Raw genomic sequence first — 14,534 nt, 5'->3', positions numbered from 1 at the left:
ACATGATCTTTTAAAATAGCCTGAACATTGTATTGATTTTGAGGCCCTAATTAGATAATCAAAATTAATCCAAAATTTACAAAAAAGCACAAACTTTTTTTGTCTGTCTTATTTAAAACTTCCATGGTGCTCAAATGAGCCAGTACTAACATTTTTAAATAGAGCTATCATAATTTCTACAGTAGTCACAACTTAGTGAACCATTAGAAGTAAATTAATTCACTGAGTGGTGCAACCAGAGATACTATAAAAAAATACATATCCAAGAGGCATTTGTTTGTCCCCCGTCCCCCCGTTTTGCTGTCAACTTCTCTAGCATTTCTGATGCACGACAAAAGAACCCTTTGGAATTCTCTAGTTTTCTCCTCTAGACTCACAAACCTCTATCAACTTCATCCGATTGCATTATCGTTTTTGCAATACTAATAATGAACATACAGAGTTAAATAGGTGCTATTTTTCACCCCAATAAGGACATGATGTGAACCCTGTAGATGGTCTGCAACTCAGTTAACTATATTGGTCTCCTCTGGGATGCGTGTAACATCCATTGATGATTCTGCCATTAGTTCACCTTGGTAACTGCCACACTCAAACGATTGTTTAATAAAGTGTAGTGTGTGTGTATTCCAATAAGGGGCTCCAGAGCAACAGTGTCATGACTAGCACCCACAGCAAAAGTGTGACAGGTATATATCTTAAAATATCCTTCAGTAAGCAACTAGGGTGAATTACGGTGCCTATTTTTAGCCTATCAATGGAGAAGAAAATAGAGCCAGCAAGTAAACTGTGGGTCATATGACCTTGCAACAGCCACACGAGTAATCACCTGGCACAACAGTTAATAGAGGGAAGGCCCACATTTTAGGGTACACTTTTTTGGTGGGTGGGAAGAGGGTAAATGCGTACACTGTGAGGGAAACCTTCCTTTTTACTGCCAGTTGCATGCAGCTCAGTTTCATGTATGGTCATTCAGCTCCACCATATTTCACATCACTGATTTCCAGTGTTGTGATTGCTCTGAAAGTCAGGTAAGCCATGATTCACTTTTTGCATAATGAGGACATTCTTCTAACAAAGAAGCCTCTACTACACAGGCACAGTGATGGAGATTCTTTAAACACTCTTCTATTCTGCCACCTTCATCAGAGAAAATTCTGGTGAATATGAGAACTGTGAGAGTTATTCTTGTCTTATAAAACAAAAGGAACAAAATCAATACTGAAAGAAACACATGGGTTCAGTGTAGCCAATTAGGAGTAGACGCCTGTTTACTCTTTTATGGCAGTCTTTCTTGTCTTGTTAGTGAAAAAAATTGCTGAATCATACGTCTCAGAGCCTCATGAATCAGGAACAGAGTCATGTTCTCACTTGCTTACTCACTTGCTTACTCACCCTTCAGTAAGATTGCAATTAGAGTTTCATTTGAAGGCCTCATTTGAACCTCCTAATAACTGATCAAAATCAAGCCTAATCTATGTGCTTCCCAACATTTAGAGTTAATACTCAGAATGAATGAGAATTTTCATGCAAAGTCTGAAGCACATCAATTCAAGACTCAGAAATATCATCAGAACCTGCAATGTTTTGTGCATTCCTCTCTGTTCATAATCCAAAAAAGTTACATTTCATCATTTGATAGGGAAAGAGTACAAGCCACTATCTTGTGCATGGGGTATTTAAAAAAACAAAATGCAAAAAAATAGCACTGTTCACCACTAAAGCAGGAGTCTCTATGGAAGAAGAGACTCCAATTAAAAAAGGCATTTAAGCCTGTGCTTAACATAAAGTGTGTGCTTAATTACCGTTGAAGTCAAAGGGACATAAGCATATGCTTAAGTGGGTTTCCTATGGATTTACACACCTATTTAAGCACTTTACTGAATCAGGATTAGAGAGACAGGGGAAGAAAATACAATTTACTATTATTTCAATGTATGTCCTGATGCATTTTCTACAGCGGTGTTAGGTGACTATGTTAGGAGGATGTGAGTAATGCAGATCCCATGCTATGATGTGAGTAATGTGAGTAATGCAGATCCCATGCTATGATATCTGCATGCAAGTTTTTCAACTTTTCATAATGTCTATGTAAATACCAACACTGATTTTTTTTAAATGTTTTGTAGGTCAGAGTTAAAGTTATCATTGGAATGTGTAACATGAAAAGCCAGCAATAGTGTGACTTCTCAAAAGGATTGGGCACTTCCATCTTGTTGCTGAAGCAATCAATGGGTTCTTCACACACATAATAAATATAAGTCTAATAAAAGATGAACATCTGCAATTTATAGCTTTATTAAGCCAACTGAAATAGTTCTTATATCCATAATTCACCTCTAAGCAATAAATACAATATTTAAATAGACTCCTCAAATATCTTTTGCTCTAAGTGTGCAAGGCTCTCATAAATGTTAAAGAATAGAAGATAAATACAAAGAAAATGTCACTTACTTTATTTGTACCCTGCCATTTAATTAGAAACTGGGAACTGATGAGCGTATTGTTTGCCATGGGAAAGTGAATATTCTTTGCTTTGATGTCTGTCATAAATGTAAAGGGAAGGGTAAACCCCTTTAAAATCCCTCCTGGCCAGAGGAAAAATCCTCTCACCTGTAAAGGGTTAAGAAGCTAAAGGTAACCTCGCTGGCTCCTGACGAAATGACCAATGAGGAGACAAGATACTTTCAAAAGCTGGGAGGAGGGAGAGAAACAAAGGGTCTCTGTCTGTTGGTATGCTGCTTTGCCGGGGATAGAACAGGAATGGAGTCTTAGAACTTTTAGTAAGTAATCTAGCTAGGTATGTGTTAGATTATGATTTCTTTAAATGGCTGAGAAAAGAATTGTGCTGAATAGAATGACTATTTCTGTCTGTGTGTCTTTTTTGTAACTTAAGGTTTTGCCTAGAGGGATTCTCTATGTTTTGAATCTAATTACCCTGTAAGGTATCTACCATCCTGATTTTACAGGGGTGATTCCTTTACTCCTATTTACTTCTATTTCTATTAAAAGTCTTCTTGTAAGAAAACTGAATGCTTTTTCATTGTTCTCAGATCCAAGGGTTTGGGTCTGTGGTCACCTATGCAAATTGGTGAGGATTTTTATCCAACATTTCCCTGGAAAGGGGGTGTAAGGGTTGGGAGGATTTTCAGGGGAAAGACGTGTCCAAACTACGTTTCCCAGTAAACCCAGTTAGAGTTTGGTGGTGGCAGTGGTTATACCAAGGACAAAGGATAAAATTAATTTGTACCTTGGGGAAGTTTTAACCTAAGCTGGTAAAAGTAAGCTTAGGAGGTTTTCATGCAGGTCCCCACATCTGTACCCTAGAGTTCAGAGTGGGGGAGGAACCTTGACAATGTCAAACAAGTTTATTAATTTAGACAAACTCTAAGACAAAGACTATCATCCTAAAATACAAATGAGTTGGTGAGTAATAAGATATGAACAAAAAGTCCAGGGCCTTATTTGATTGAAAAAGAATCTGTAAAAAATGTTTATGCTCTACATGGCAGGATTTTTCTATATTAAACTTAAGAAAACTATATTTATGTTGTGGCTTAAATATACAAAATAATAGCTATTTTAATCAGTTGGGACAAATTCAGGTGCTCATATATTAAGGTGAGCAAAGTGATAAGCACCAACATAGAATATTTATTAATGGGGTAAAATGGAATGGAAATTGTTACATTAGTATAAGTTAGTTACTCCAGGAGGGTAAGTCCTTGAAGACTCACATTTACACAATAATACAATTCATTGCTAATGAGAATCTAATATCTTTATAGGTATTGTAGGCTCAGAAACTGGTGTGTTAACAGGGAAAAGGGCTGTGGTACATGGATCTTGGTTCCTGATGCATGTGTTTATGCCAAAATGGTATAACTCACAGTGAAGGGTGACTAGCAGAGCATAGGTATAAACCTGGGGAGAAGAGTGGGGAGTGTATCCTTTCTCACTAACATTTTACTATCTTGTTGGTGTCCCCATCAGTGCTGCTGCAGGCTTCATGTATTCTCACACCATGTGCCCTTACCCTAAACGCTTTTAAAGATGCAGTTTACACCTATATTCAGGAGCAGGAACAGTGGAGAGCCCCCTTCTATCACCAATTTACTATGAGCTAGATGAAAACACCTTCTGTTTGTTTAGAACCAGTGAATGTGCACCGGTTATAAATATACAGAGGGTTACTGATAGTCAGCAAGATCTAACCTGGAAGGCATGCTTGACTAAAGAGAAACATTATAGGAGCATATACCAAAGAGGTGGTTCTAGCCCTAAACTATTAAACCACAGAGAAACTTGTGGCAGCAAAACATGAAACCAGCTTATCTTTTCCAGGCCCATCTGGGACTCATGAGAGATATAAAATACATGGCAGTTTTTGTTAACAGTTTGCAAACACTATTTTAGTGAAATAAAGGTATTTTTGAGTTACAAAAATGTTACTGGATGCAGAACATTTTCCCACCTTAACATTAGCCCAACAGATGTCTTTCCAAATACATTTAAAAAAATGAATATAACAGTGTACGTTCAATTTCAGTCAGTCAATTTTTTAAAAAAATGACTTACATAAACCATTGTATTTTTCTTTGACAATCAAAATCAAAACTTCCATGAAGAACATAAACCCTCTGAAATTTTTATTATGTGTTATGCTATCATGCAGTACATTTTAAATTTTAATTACCACTATAAAAGTGATTTTTCCTTCTGCTGATAATAGCCCACTTTAATTGATTTGTCTTGTTAGAGTTGGTAAGGCAACCCCCATCTTTTCATGTTCTCTGTATATATATATCTTCCGACTGTATTTTCTACTCCATGCATCTGATGAAGTGGGTTTTAGCCCAAGAAAGCTTATGCCCAAATAAATTTGTTAGTCTCTAAGATGCCACAAGGACTCCTTGTTCTTTTTGTAAATACTGGATTATCCTTGTCAGTCCCAGGAGACAATGAGTTTCACAAGCATGGGTAAACGTTCTTGGTTTCAGTAAAAAATCCTGATTTTTAAAGGATTCTACAGATGCAAACTGACGTTCACAGGTGCTTTTCCTATACAATCACAATAGGAAATGTCAAGGACTTTCCCATATGCTGCACAATAGAAAAATTATAGGCCACATTTGCTTTCCTTAATTGGGGTCATATTGGTAAAAATAAAACTTTTTGAGTTCTTTGTATTGAGAAAGTACAGAATGTCTGCCTATAAATTTACCTTTAATACGTTTAACCAAACACATTTCCACTGTACTGATTGATCAAAAACAAAAAACTAGGTAAATGCAAACTTCAAGCTGTATTCAAAAGTCAGGAAAAGTCAATGTTAACTAACTTTTAATTCTGTACTCTTGTGCATAAAAATGGTCATATTCTATTTCTCAGATATCACATTTTTTTTAAAACTTTCCTCAAAATATTGTCTCTTGCTCCTTTTGAATAGGCCAGACAGAAGACATGTAAGTAATTTTTATAAGAAAAAAATATACAGATGAAGTATAACAATGTAGAGTAATGATGACAGTATGCTCGAATATATGGTTATCAAATTAATTTACAACATTAACTCTTTTGATGACCCTTAGAAGAACATTACTGAATAATGAAATATTGGGGAAATACAATCATAGGAATGTCATTAATTTATAAAGGATAACATTATTGAGGTCCTAAAAGCCAAACACAATTCCACAGAAACCCAAAATATTTTGATCATATTTAACTGATTTTAAAAAAGCTGGTTACATATTTCTGAACAGATATAAGCTATACTATGTGTAAAATGTCTCAATTTTATATCCACTGAAAGATAAACAAGTACATTAAAGTAACTCTAGGGATCTCATATATTATCGAGTGATGCAGATAATGCTTATAGAATTAATAGAAATTATATTGTTATTGTAATTTTGTTAAACACTGACTTCCTCCCAAGCATATTAAAGAAGGAAGAAAATCCTTAAGTGTCTAAATTACACAAATCTACTAGCACCTAGTTATTGCCATATATGTATAATATTAGTTTAAATATGTTAGTAGATAAATAGTTGAAATTAATAGACTTTTCTAGGAAGTCAAACACAAGTCTAAATTACACAAATCTACTAGCACCTAATTATTGCCATATATGGATAATATTAATTTAAATATGTTAGTAGATAAATAGTTGAAATTAATAGACTTTTCTAGGAAGTCAAACACAAGTCTAAATTACACAAATCTACTAGCACCTGATTATTGCCATATATGGATAATATTAATTTAAATATGTTAGTAGATAAATAGTTGAAATTAATAATAGACTTTTCTACGAAGTCAAACACTGAAGCATAATTTGGATAATGTAATTTATCATATATAGTCCAGGGGCTGAATTTTTTTCTGCACTAAAAGTGGTGTTGATTTGTTTCGGCCAAGGATAAGATGCATTAAGAAAGAGAAGTATACCGCAAAGATACATTATGCTCACCTGCGCATCTCATGGCCTTGTGGACAGAGAGATTACTTTATTATCCAGTTCTGCCTCTGCCTCATGTTTGGCTAGAACTAAATGCAAGAATGGAATGTACTGCAAAAGATTCCATTTCACATCACAGTATTTTACAGTTTTCATTAACAGTTTGTGACAGCCCTTCAACGGTATTGTAAGATGAACAGATATTGATTTTAAGACACTGGACGTTCTGGAAGGACACTGCTGTGAAAAATAGACAGGACCTTCTACCACCACCATTTTCTTGTGCTCTGTAGTCAAGAGTACAGCACCTAATTTCCACTTTCCACTCCTAAATTTTGTATTAATTATTGCTTTATGTCTTCTGTAAGTTACTTCCAAAACCACAACAAACACCTTCACCTTTCTATGTTTCTTAAATACAAAGAGCAGTAAATGATCCTGCAGTACACTACATAGTCTAGTCTCACACACAAATGAAATACACACATTGTTGTTTTAAGTTCTTAAATAGCACAGAATAGAATTGCTTTCTTCTTACAGGTTTCAGAGTAACAGCCGTGTTAGTCTGTATTCGCAAAAAGAAAAGGAGGACTTGTGGCACCTTAGAGACTAACCAATTTATTAGAGCATAAGCTTTCGTGAGCTACAGCTCACTTCTTCAGATGCATATCGTGGAAACTGCAGCAGGCTTTATATATACACAGAGAATATGAAACAATACCTATTCCCACCCCACTGTCCTGCTGGTAATAGCTTATCTAAAGTGATTTCCAGCACAAATCCAGGTTTTCTCACCCTCCACCCCCCCACACAAATTCACTCTCCTGCTGGTGATAGCCCATCCAAAGTGATAACTCTTTACACAATGTGCATGACAATTAAGCTGGGCTATTTCCTGCATAAATCCAGGTTCTCACATCCCCCCCACCCCCATACACACACAAACTCACTCTCCTGCTGGTAATAGCTCATCCAAACTGACCACTCTTCAAGTTAAAATCCAAGTTAAACCAGAACATCGGGGGGGGGGGGGGGCAAAAATTCAGCGTACTTTGCTTGTCCAGCTATACCGAAAGAAGGACAGGAGACACTTGATATGGTTTTAATCAGGCTGCAACTTTATTATTAAATGTCTGAGACTACCCAGTATATAAAAGTGTACAATGGAGGTAATCCCATGTTCATTCAATAATTACCTGGGGCTTCCACCAGCTCCTCCTCTTTTTCATAGATTCATAGATATTTAGGTCAGAAGGGACCATTATGATCATCTAGTCTGACCTCCTGCACAACGCAGGCCACAGGATCTCACCCACCACTCCACACCACTTTTCTATCCAGGTCCCCCAGACAATCTATTGCTGGAACCTTACCATCCCTTCAGCCCTGGAGCACACATGGGAAAAAAATAGTGGGTGCTTACCACCCACCGACAGCCACACTCTCCCCCAACCACTCTTCAGAGTCTCCCTCCCGCTGGCAGCCCGCTGATCAACTTATCCCCCTCCCTCCCAGTGCCTCCCAGAGGGGACAGAAAGAGGCGGGGTCTTGGTGCAGCCTTAGCGGAAGGGATGGAGTGGGGGCAGAGCTGGGGGCAGAGAGAGGGCGGGAATAGGTGGGGTGGGGGTTTGGGGGAAGAGGTGGAATGAGGGCAGGGCCTGGCTCGGAGGTGTAGAGAGGAGGTCGGCGCCTATGCCACACATCAACAAAGCCCTCCCCGAACCTCCTGTTGGGAAGGTTGAAAAAAACCAACCCATGCTACCTAGCCAGTCTGGTGGTGATGGAAAAATTCTTTCCCAGCCCCCCCTGAAAAGGGGCAGCTAGTGCAATGCCCAAAGCACGTCTTGACCAAACTTGGCCTTTCACAACCTAAAGGGGAGGGAGGTTGGGTGCTGCCTCAGCTTAGTCCATGTAAAATGGGGGCTTCACTGCCCAAGGTTGCCTTTTGCAGTTCTGGTTCTCCAGGGGATGAGTCAGCAACCACACTGACTCCTCTCCTTTTGCAATAGTTTCTGCTCTCTCCCTCTTCCTCCCCTCCCGCTCCACCCCAGTAAGGCACCGCTCCCTTAATTCAGTCAGCTGGACAAAAGCCACCCTGCTTGAAGGTGGTCACTCTCTAAATCCTACTGGCAACTAATGGCAATCTTACCTGAAAATATCAAAGTTTGTCAATGTAACTTGAACTTGACAGATTTTTCCTTTCACTTGTTATTGTTCTGTCATTGTTCTGTCTAAGCCTCATAACTGGGGAAGCAATAACTGGCTATAAGTCCTGTACACATTTTCAACTCTTGGTATTGTGGCATTTCAGGGACAGGTGATGGGTTATGTTATTTCAAGGCCAGCATAAAAACCATGCACCAACTAAACTCTAGTACTGTAAACCAGAATGAATATAGCTTGGGAAGCATGCCTGAGTATTTCAAACAGTCAAGAGCATTTTAAAGTATAAGAAGGACCCAAGTGATAAAATGATGTCACACATGCTGTGCAGCAAAATGGAAAGCAGTATTGCTTTTTGAAGTTATCAGAAGTCAGTTGAAAACCTATGCACTGCTGATCAATTTCCATGAATACTACGGTATTCTAGTAGTAGTGTTTAAAATGATTCTACAGCTTATGACATATTACACTGGGTGAATACGTTAAAAACAACAATATAAGAGTTTTCTATCAATGTTTACTCCCATTACTCATTGATTAAATTGTATTTCTGAAATGCAGGCAACTCTATAGAACTTGAAAAACTCTTAAATTGAACTGTTTTACAGTCCACTTTATATATCTGTAAACTCAACAAGCAATATTACTTAGGCTATCTTTTCAAACAACTCCCAGTAAACGGAGAGCACCTGTATACAAAGTGTAATCTTATGAAGGCAACTATTTTATACAGTATGTAGAAACTGGACTAGAAGAAGTCAAAGTTCTTAAAAACTGACTAACAGCAGTTGAAGTTCTCATTCACAAGACAGTTAAGCTGAAAATGTCAGTCAAACTGAAGTAATTAGGGCATGGTACAGAACACTGTCCAGTGCATTCAGTTGTTGAAGCCACATTGAATTCAATCAACTTTGAAACTGCCAAAATATGTATAAATGAAAGAAAATATAAAAGTGTTTGTTTGTTCTACTCTGAATAGGAGTTCTCACGTATTTCCCAAATGTCTGTGTTCTTTTCTTGGAAACCCTGAATGGAATAATATGACTTAAATTTTAAAGTGATTATTCAACCATTGTTCCTAATACTTACTCTGAACAATGGGAGTGCAAAATGTCCCAAAGCCAAATATCCATGTTACAAATTAAGGAGAAGAATTTTTTTTATGGAAAACAAAAGTAATTTTCCTTCCTCTGTATGTTAAATCTTAAAGCACATTTTGCATTAAATGTAAAAGCTAAGCTTTTCTGTGTATATTTGAATCTACTTAATTCATTAATTTCAAGTAGCATATTGCTGGATGGAAACAAATCAGATTATTATGCCTGCTAATGTTGTTAAAATATGTAATCAGTAGTTTTATTCTTTAAACAATGTTTAGGGACTTGCAACAAGCCTTCCTCCCACTATATTGTTCCTCTTCATAAGTAACACCACACCAGTGTTTTTCCAAAAAAGAATATACCACTGTAACAGAGTCTAAGGTGGAACAGTTAGAAGAAAAACTGCGGTAATCCTCATTCATAAAAAGGAACTACTGGTTTCCTACCTCTAACAGTCAATATTAGAAAAAGGACACCACCATGTGAGTCAATGAGTTTTCACTTGTGGACTCCCCACTCCACCTTGCATTTAAAATATCTGACCCAACAGCAAAGGACCGCTGAATATTTTTGGTTGACATTAGAACAGGTCTATGAACACCAAATATTTGACAGCCCAGCTGGGACTTTGGGTGATGTTTTCCCTTTGTATAGAACCCCACACCATACAGGAATGTCATCACCAGTTTTATCACTAGATCATTTCATGACAGTGAAGTTTCTTCACATATGACATAATGGCACCTGTTCTCTGAAGGAAACTGCCCACCTGGCCATCAAGCTGCATAGATAACTGGGCATCGATGAAGTTTCACACATAAAGGAAAGTCAGTTACTTTTCATGTGAAAGAGAAGCTATACATCAGCCCAGATGCCTGTAGAGCTTGGAGGCAGGGCTGGGGGATATATAAAATGGTTCCTTTGCAGCACTTTAGGCAATTTAACTTCAAAGGGGAAAAAAAGTCACATTTCATTCAACTCCAGCCCAGCTGCTATACTCAGCAGCACTTCAGAAGTGGCTGGGCTGCTATAACATGAGATTTTACTTTAAAAGTTGAATTAAGAGATGTCTGGGTGGGCAAAAGGCAAGGAGGGATGGGTTTTAAGGTGAAAAAAAGGAGGAAAATACTTTCAACTATCATTATGAGGCCTGGATATTATTCCAGCAGCACACTATAGTCTTTTATAACCAAAACTATAATAGGAGTTCTGTAACTCTCCAGATTTAGTTTTTTCTATAGAAAGTAAGAGATGAAAATGACCACTGGAAAAGCAACTGAGCTCATAGAGATTAAAGGATGGAGGAGGGTTCAAAGTGTCAAGAAAATTAAAGTATTAAGACAATACTTACTTTAAGACTATTTTATGTAGACTATTAAGAGAAGCGCTGAGATGCTGGGTCTTGTTATGGCTTCTGTATATTGCTATGGTGCTGTAAAAACTAACTACACTGGGGAGAATTCACCCCAAGCAGAAAACTGTGTAGGACAGCCACGGGATTCGACTATATGAAAGGGCTGTAAGCTCCAACATAGGAGATGTGCCAGCAGCTGAAAGCAGGAGGATCCTAATAGCACTCAGCATTACAGGGATTTTTTTTACTGCTGAGAACCAGCCCATAGTCAGTCTTGAGGGTGGGGTGCCATAATGTAGAGCAGCCCTTGGTTGCTCTACTTCACGCTGGGAATTTCACTGGTTCCTAGAGGTGTACAGAATGGGGAGGGTGCAAAAATGACTAAGTCATATTTTGCCTCTCCTCCCGCAAGGATGAGCCATTCTGTGCTGCATTTCTAGCAGGTGCAGAAATAAAAACCTCTCAGCCAAGATACTTTTAACCATTTCTCTTCCATTTTTCTCTTTCTATCATGAAAGATCTGCAAAAGAATTATTCCACTCTTGTGCATCTCTTAAGACTGTAGCATGGGAAAGTTTCATCTTGAGTTTGCTGCAGACTTTAAGAATGACCTTTGTCTTCTGACCTTTCTTTGATGGGTGCCCCTTCAGTGCCAACTAATATCTCCACACCCACTACGACCTCATCCAGTTTTCTACTTATAAGGATAAGCACATTTTAGATACAGATATCTGTATAAATATAAAATGTGATGTTCAGCTCTTTGATATACACATTGAAGGTAACCAGATTGTTCAACTAAAAGAGAATGTGGTGTTACTGTCTGTTGGTGTGGGTTCACAATTAGAGTGGGCTAATGCTCAGAGACTTGTGTTAGGTGTGAGTGTTACTTTATCATATGATTTCCTCCTTTTTTAATATTTGTCTTATTGTCAGGAACTGTACTTGATGGACCTTCACTCTGAATTTACGTCTACACTTCACACCATTTGCAGCAGCATGTGGGGTACGTATTGCTATACACCACAGTGCAAAGCTAGGTATATGTACACAATGGTGTGCCGCTGCACATGGCAGTGAAAGGCTCTGGCATTGGCAGAAGAACACTACACTGCTATTTTTAGCAGTGTAGATGGGAAAACATTGCTTGGCCAAGTAGAGAGCCATGTAGGTACATACTCTAAGGATTCAGGCATATCTTTACTCACTTACGCAGTGCCTCACTGTCTACACTCCTATTGAAACCCATGCTGGGAGAGAGACGGGGTAACAGTGAAGTGAGCAGTGTAGATGTTCTCTGAGTTAATGAAGCTTTTGTGTGGGTAATATTATTATTTAAGAACCATATTACAATTTCATTAAATGTACCAAAATATAGTAGATGAACTGCTTCAAATTCATTTTATGAGAGGTAAAATGATTTTCTTCTAGTTCTTCAGTTAAGGTTCTGAAAAAAGTGGTTCAGAAACCCAAAATGAACAGCCTGTAATTCAACAAAATTATTTATTTATTATAGACTGAACTATGTGCAAGGTGCTTTCCAAACACTAAAGATGGATGATCCCCACTCTGAAGACCGCAGAAGCTAAGAATACACAAGTGGACAGAGCTTAAGGGAAGAGGAATAACAATAGGTAATTTAAAAAAATCATTAGAAAGTAATGAGAGATAGATTAATCTAACTTCTCGACACAATGTCAAGTGTCAAACTGCCTCTGGCAGAACACACAGAAAAAGAAGCCAAAACTCCTAATGGATAAGTTGCAAATTTCCTGCTACACTTCCAAGTAAAAGAAAAATGCCTGTTACAGTTCATAAAAAGATTGGCAAATACTTGTGCAAATTGATTTCCATAAATACTTACAAAAATTGAACCAGGACAGCATTTGCCATATGCAAATTCTGAACTAAGATTGAGTAATACATTTAATAGGACAGAGAAAATGACACAGAATATGGGTGCACACAATAAAAGGGACCTCTTCCAAAATGGTGTGCAGAAGGAGGCAGGCAGGGAAACTGGACTCTAAGTATCAGGGAAATTGAATAGTCACAAGATCCCACACAGCTGGATGTCTCAAACAGTTGCATTTATTGTATTTATTCTTGATATTGCAGAACAAAGAAAGGTCAAAAGTGAGCTGACACAATCATTTTTGTTTTAGTGTCTAAAAGTTTTCAAAGTGGTGCATGGGAGATACCTGCACAAACCTTTCTTGCATACAGGGAAATTGCTGCAAGTCATAGATCTATTCATTCAAGACCCAGATAAAAGATTCTATGGTTGTATTACTCCCAGCTCCCAACACTCCTGGGATGATAACTAAACACTTTCTTAAACTCTCAATAGAAACTCACCCCATCTGGTCTGCCATCCGAGGCTGTAACAATCAAAATGTAGCGATCAGTGCTTTCTCTGTCCAAGGGCTTTCCTAAGGCAAGAAGTCCAGAACTAGTAATAAAAGAAAACATTAAATTATATAAGCTTTTAGGATATATCATAACTGCATGAAGGCTTTGGATGGGTAAATACTTGTAAAACAATGAGCCTATTTCGAATGCTTTATGGTTTCATACATGTATAATTTATGACTAAAGTAGTGACCTGATGATGTACAGGATTATACAATAGATAGTCCCAGACTGAATGCAAGACTGTCATTCATTCAAGGGGTTTGTACTGCTGTCATAAACCACAAGAGAGAATTTCATGCCTTATATTCATCACAGCAGATTTCTGATAGCCCTGACAGAAAAGCATTTAGATTACAGTATTTGTATTAAACTAGGGAATGTCTCTTACAAAGATTCATGTCCCTTGAACATTTTACAGAAAACTCTACTTTTCCATTCAGTGCATAAGTGTACTGAATGAGTGTGCACAGAGTCAATTCTTTTTCAGTGCTCACCAGTACGGGTACTGTATTCCCTAGTAATAAAAGATTATCACCAGTGTAGGTGGTGTGTAAAGGAGAATAAATCAACCTACTGTCTTTAGGCCATGAAAGAACTCGTGCTGTTCCAAAACAATACAAAATAAAAATTGACGTAAATATCAAAGACAAATAAAGCAGAGTAGGATTTGTCCCAGATCTCCATGGTCAGGAGTCTGACTAACTTCTTGAACTGCTTTGTGGTGTCGAGGAACAAAAACAGTTTCTCACTGTGGACTAACATTCATAATAATCAGAAAATTAGCAGTTATTATTGGTCTTTATCTAGTAGTGATGATCCTCATTTTGTAGGAAGGCTCATTTCTATTTCACCTTGGGTGATACAGCTGGAGTTTCCCCAAGGAACTCTGAATTTTTCTCCTAGCTTTCCCACAGTCTGTATGAACTGCCATAAAGGATCCGACCTAAGATAAATCTAGTCCGGTATCCTGCCTCTGACAGTGGCTAGCACCCAGTGTTTTAGACGTAGGTAAGAGCACCACAGAAGGCAGATGTGTAGT

General features: G+C 37.8%; 1 protein-coding gene across 6 annotated transcripts in view; it reads right to left on the bottom strand.

The window, feature by feature from the left end:
• PCDH15 (protocadherin related 15) overlaps positions 1–14,534 on the bottom strand; it is a 1,335,873-nt gene that overhangs the window by 249,496 nt on the left and 1,071,843 nt on the right. For all 6 annotated transcript variants that reach the window (XM_073353680.2, XM_073353679.2, XM_073353690.2 and 3 more), the window contains one exon: positions 13,439–13,532. In XM_073353680.2, the coding sequence (XP_073209781.1) occupies positions 13,439–13,532 (94 nt within the window). The remainder of the gene's footprint in view (positions 1–13,438; positions 13,533–14,534) is intronic.

This window comes from Lepidochelys kempii, chromosome 7 (assembly GCF_965140285.1).
Source record: "Lepidochelys kempii isolate rLepKem1 chromosome 7, rLepKem1.hap1, whole genome shotgun sequence".
NCBI classification, from domain to species: Eukaryota; Metazoa; Chordata; order Testudines; family Cheloniidae; genus Lepidochelys; species Lepidochelys kempii.
Note: the sequence above shows the minus strand (reverse complement) of the source record. Positions and strands in the feature narration are given on the sequence as shown.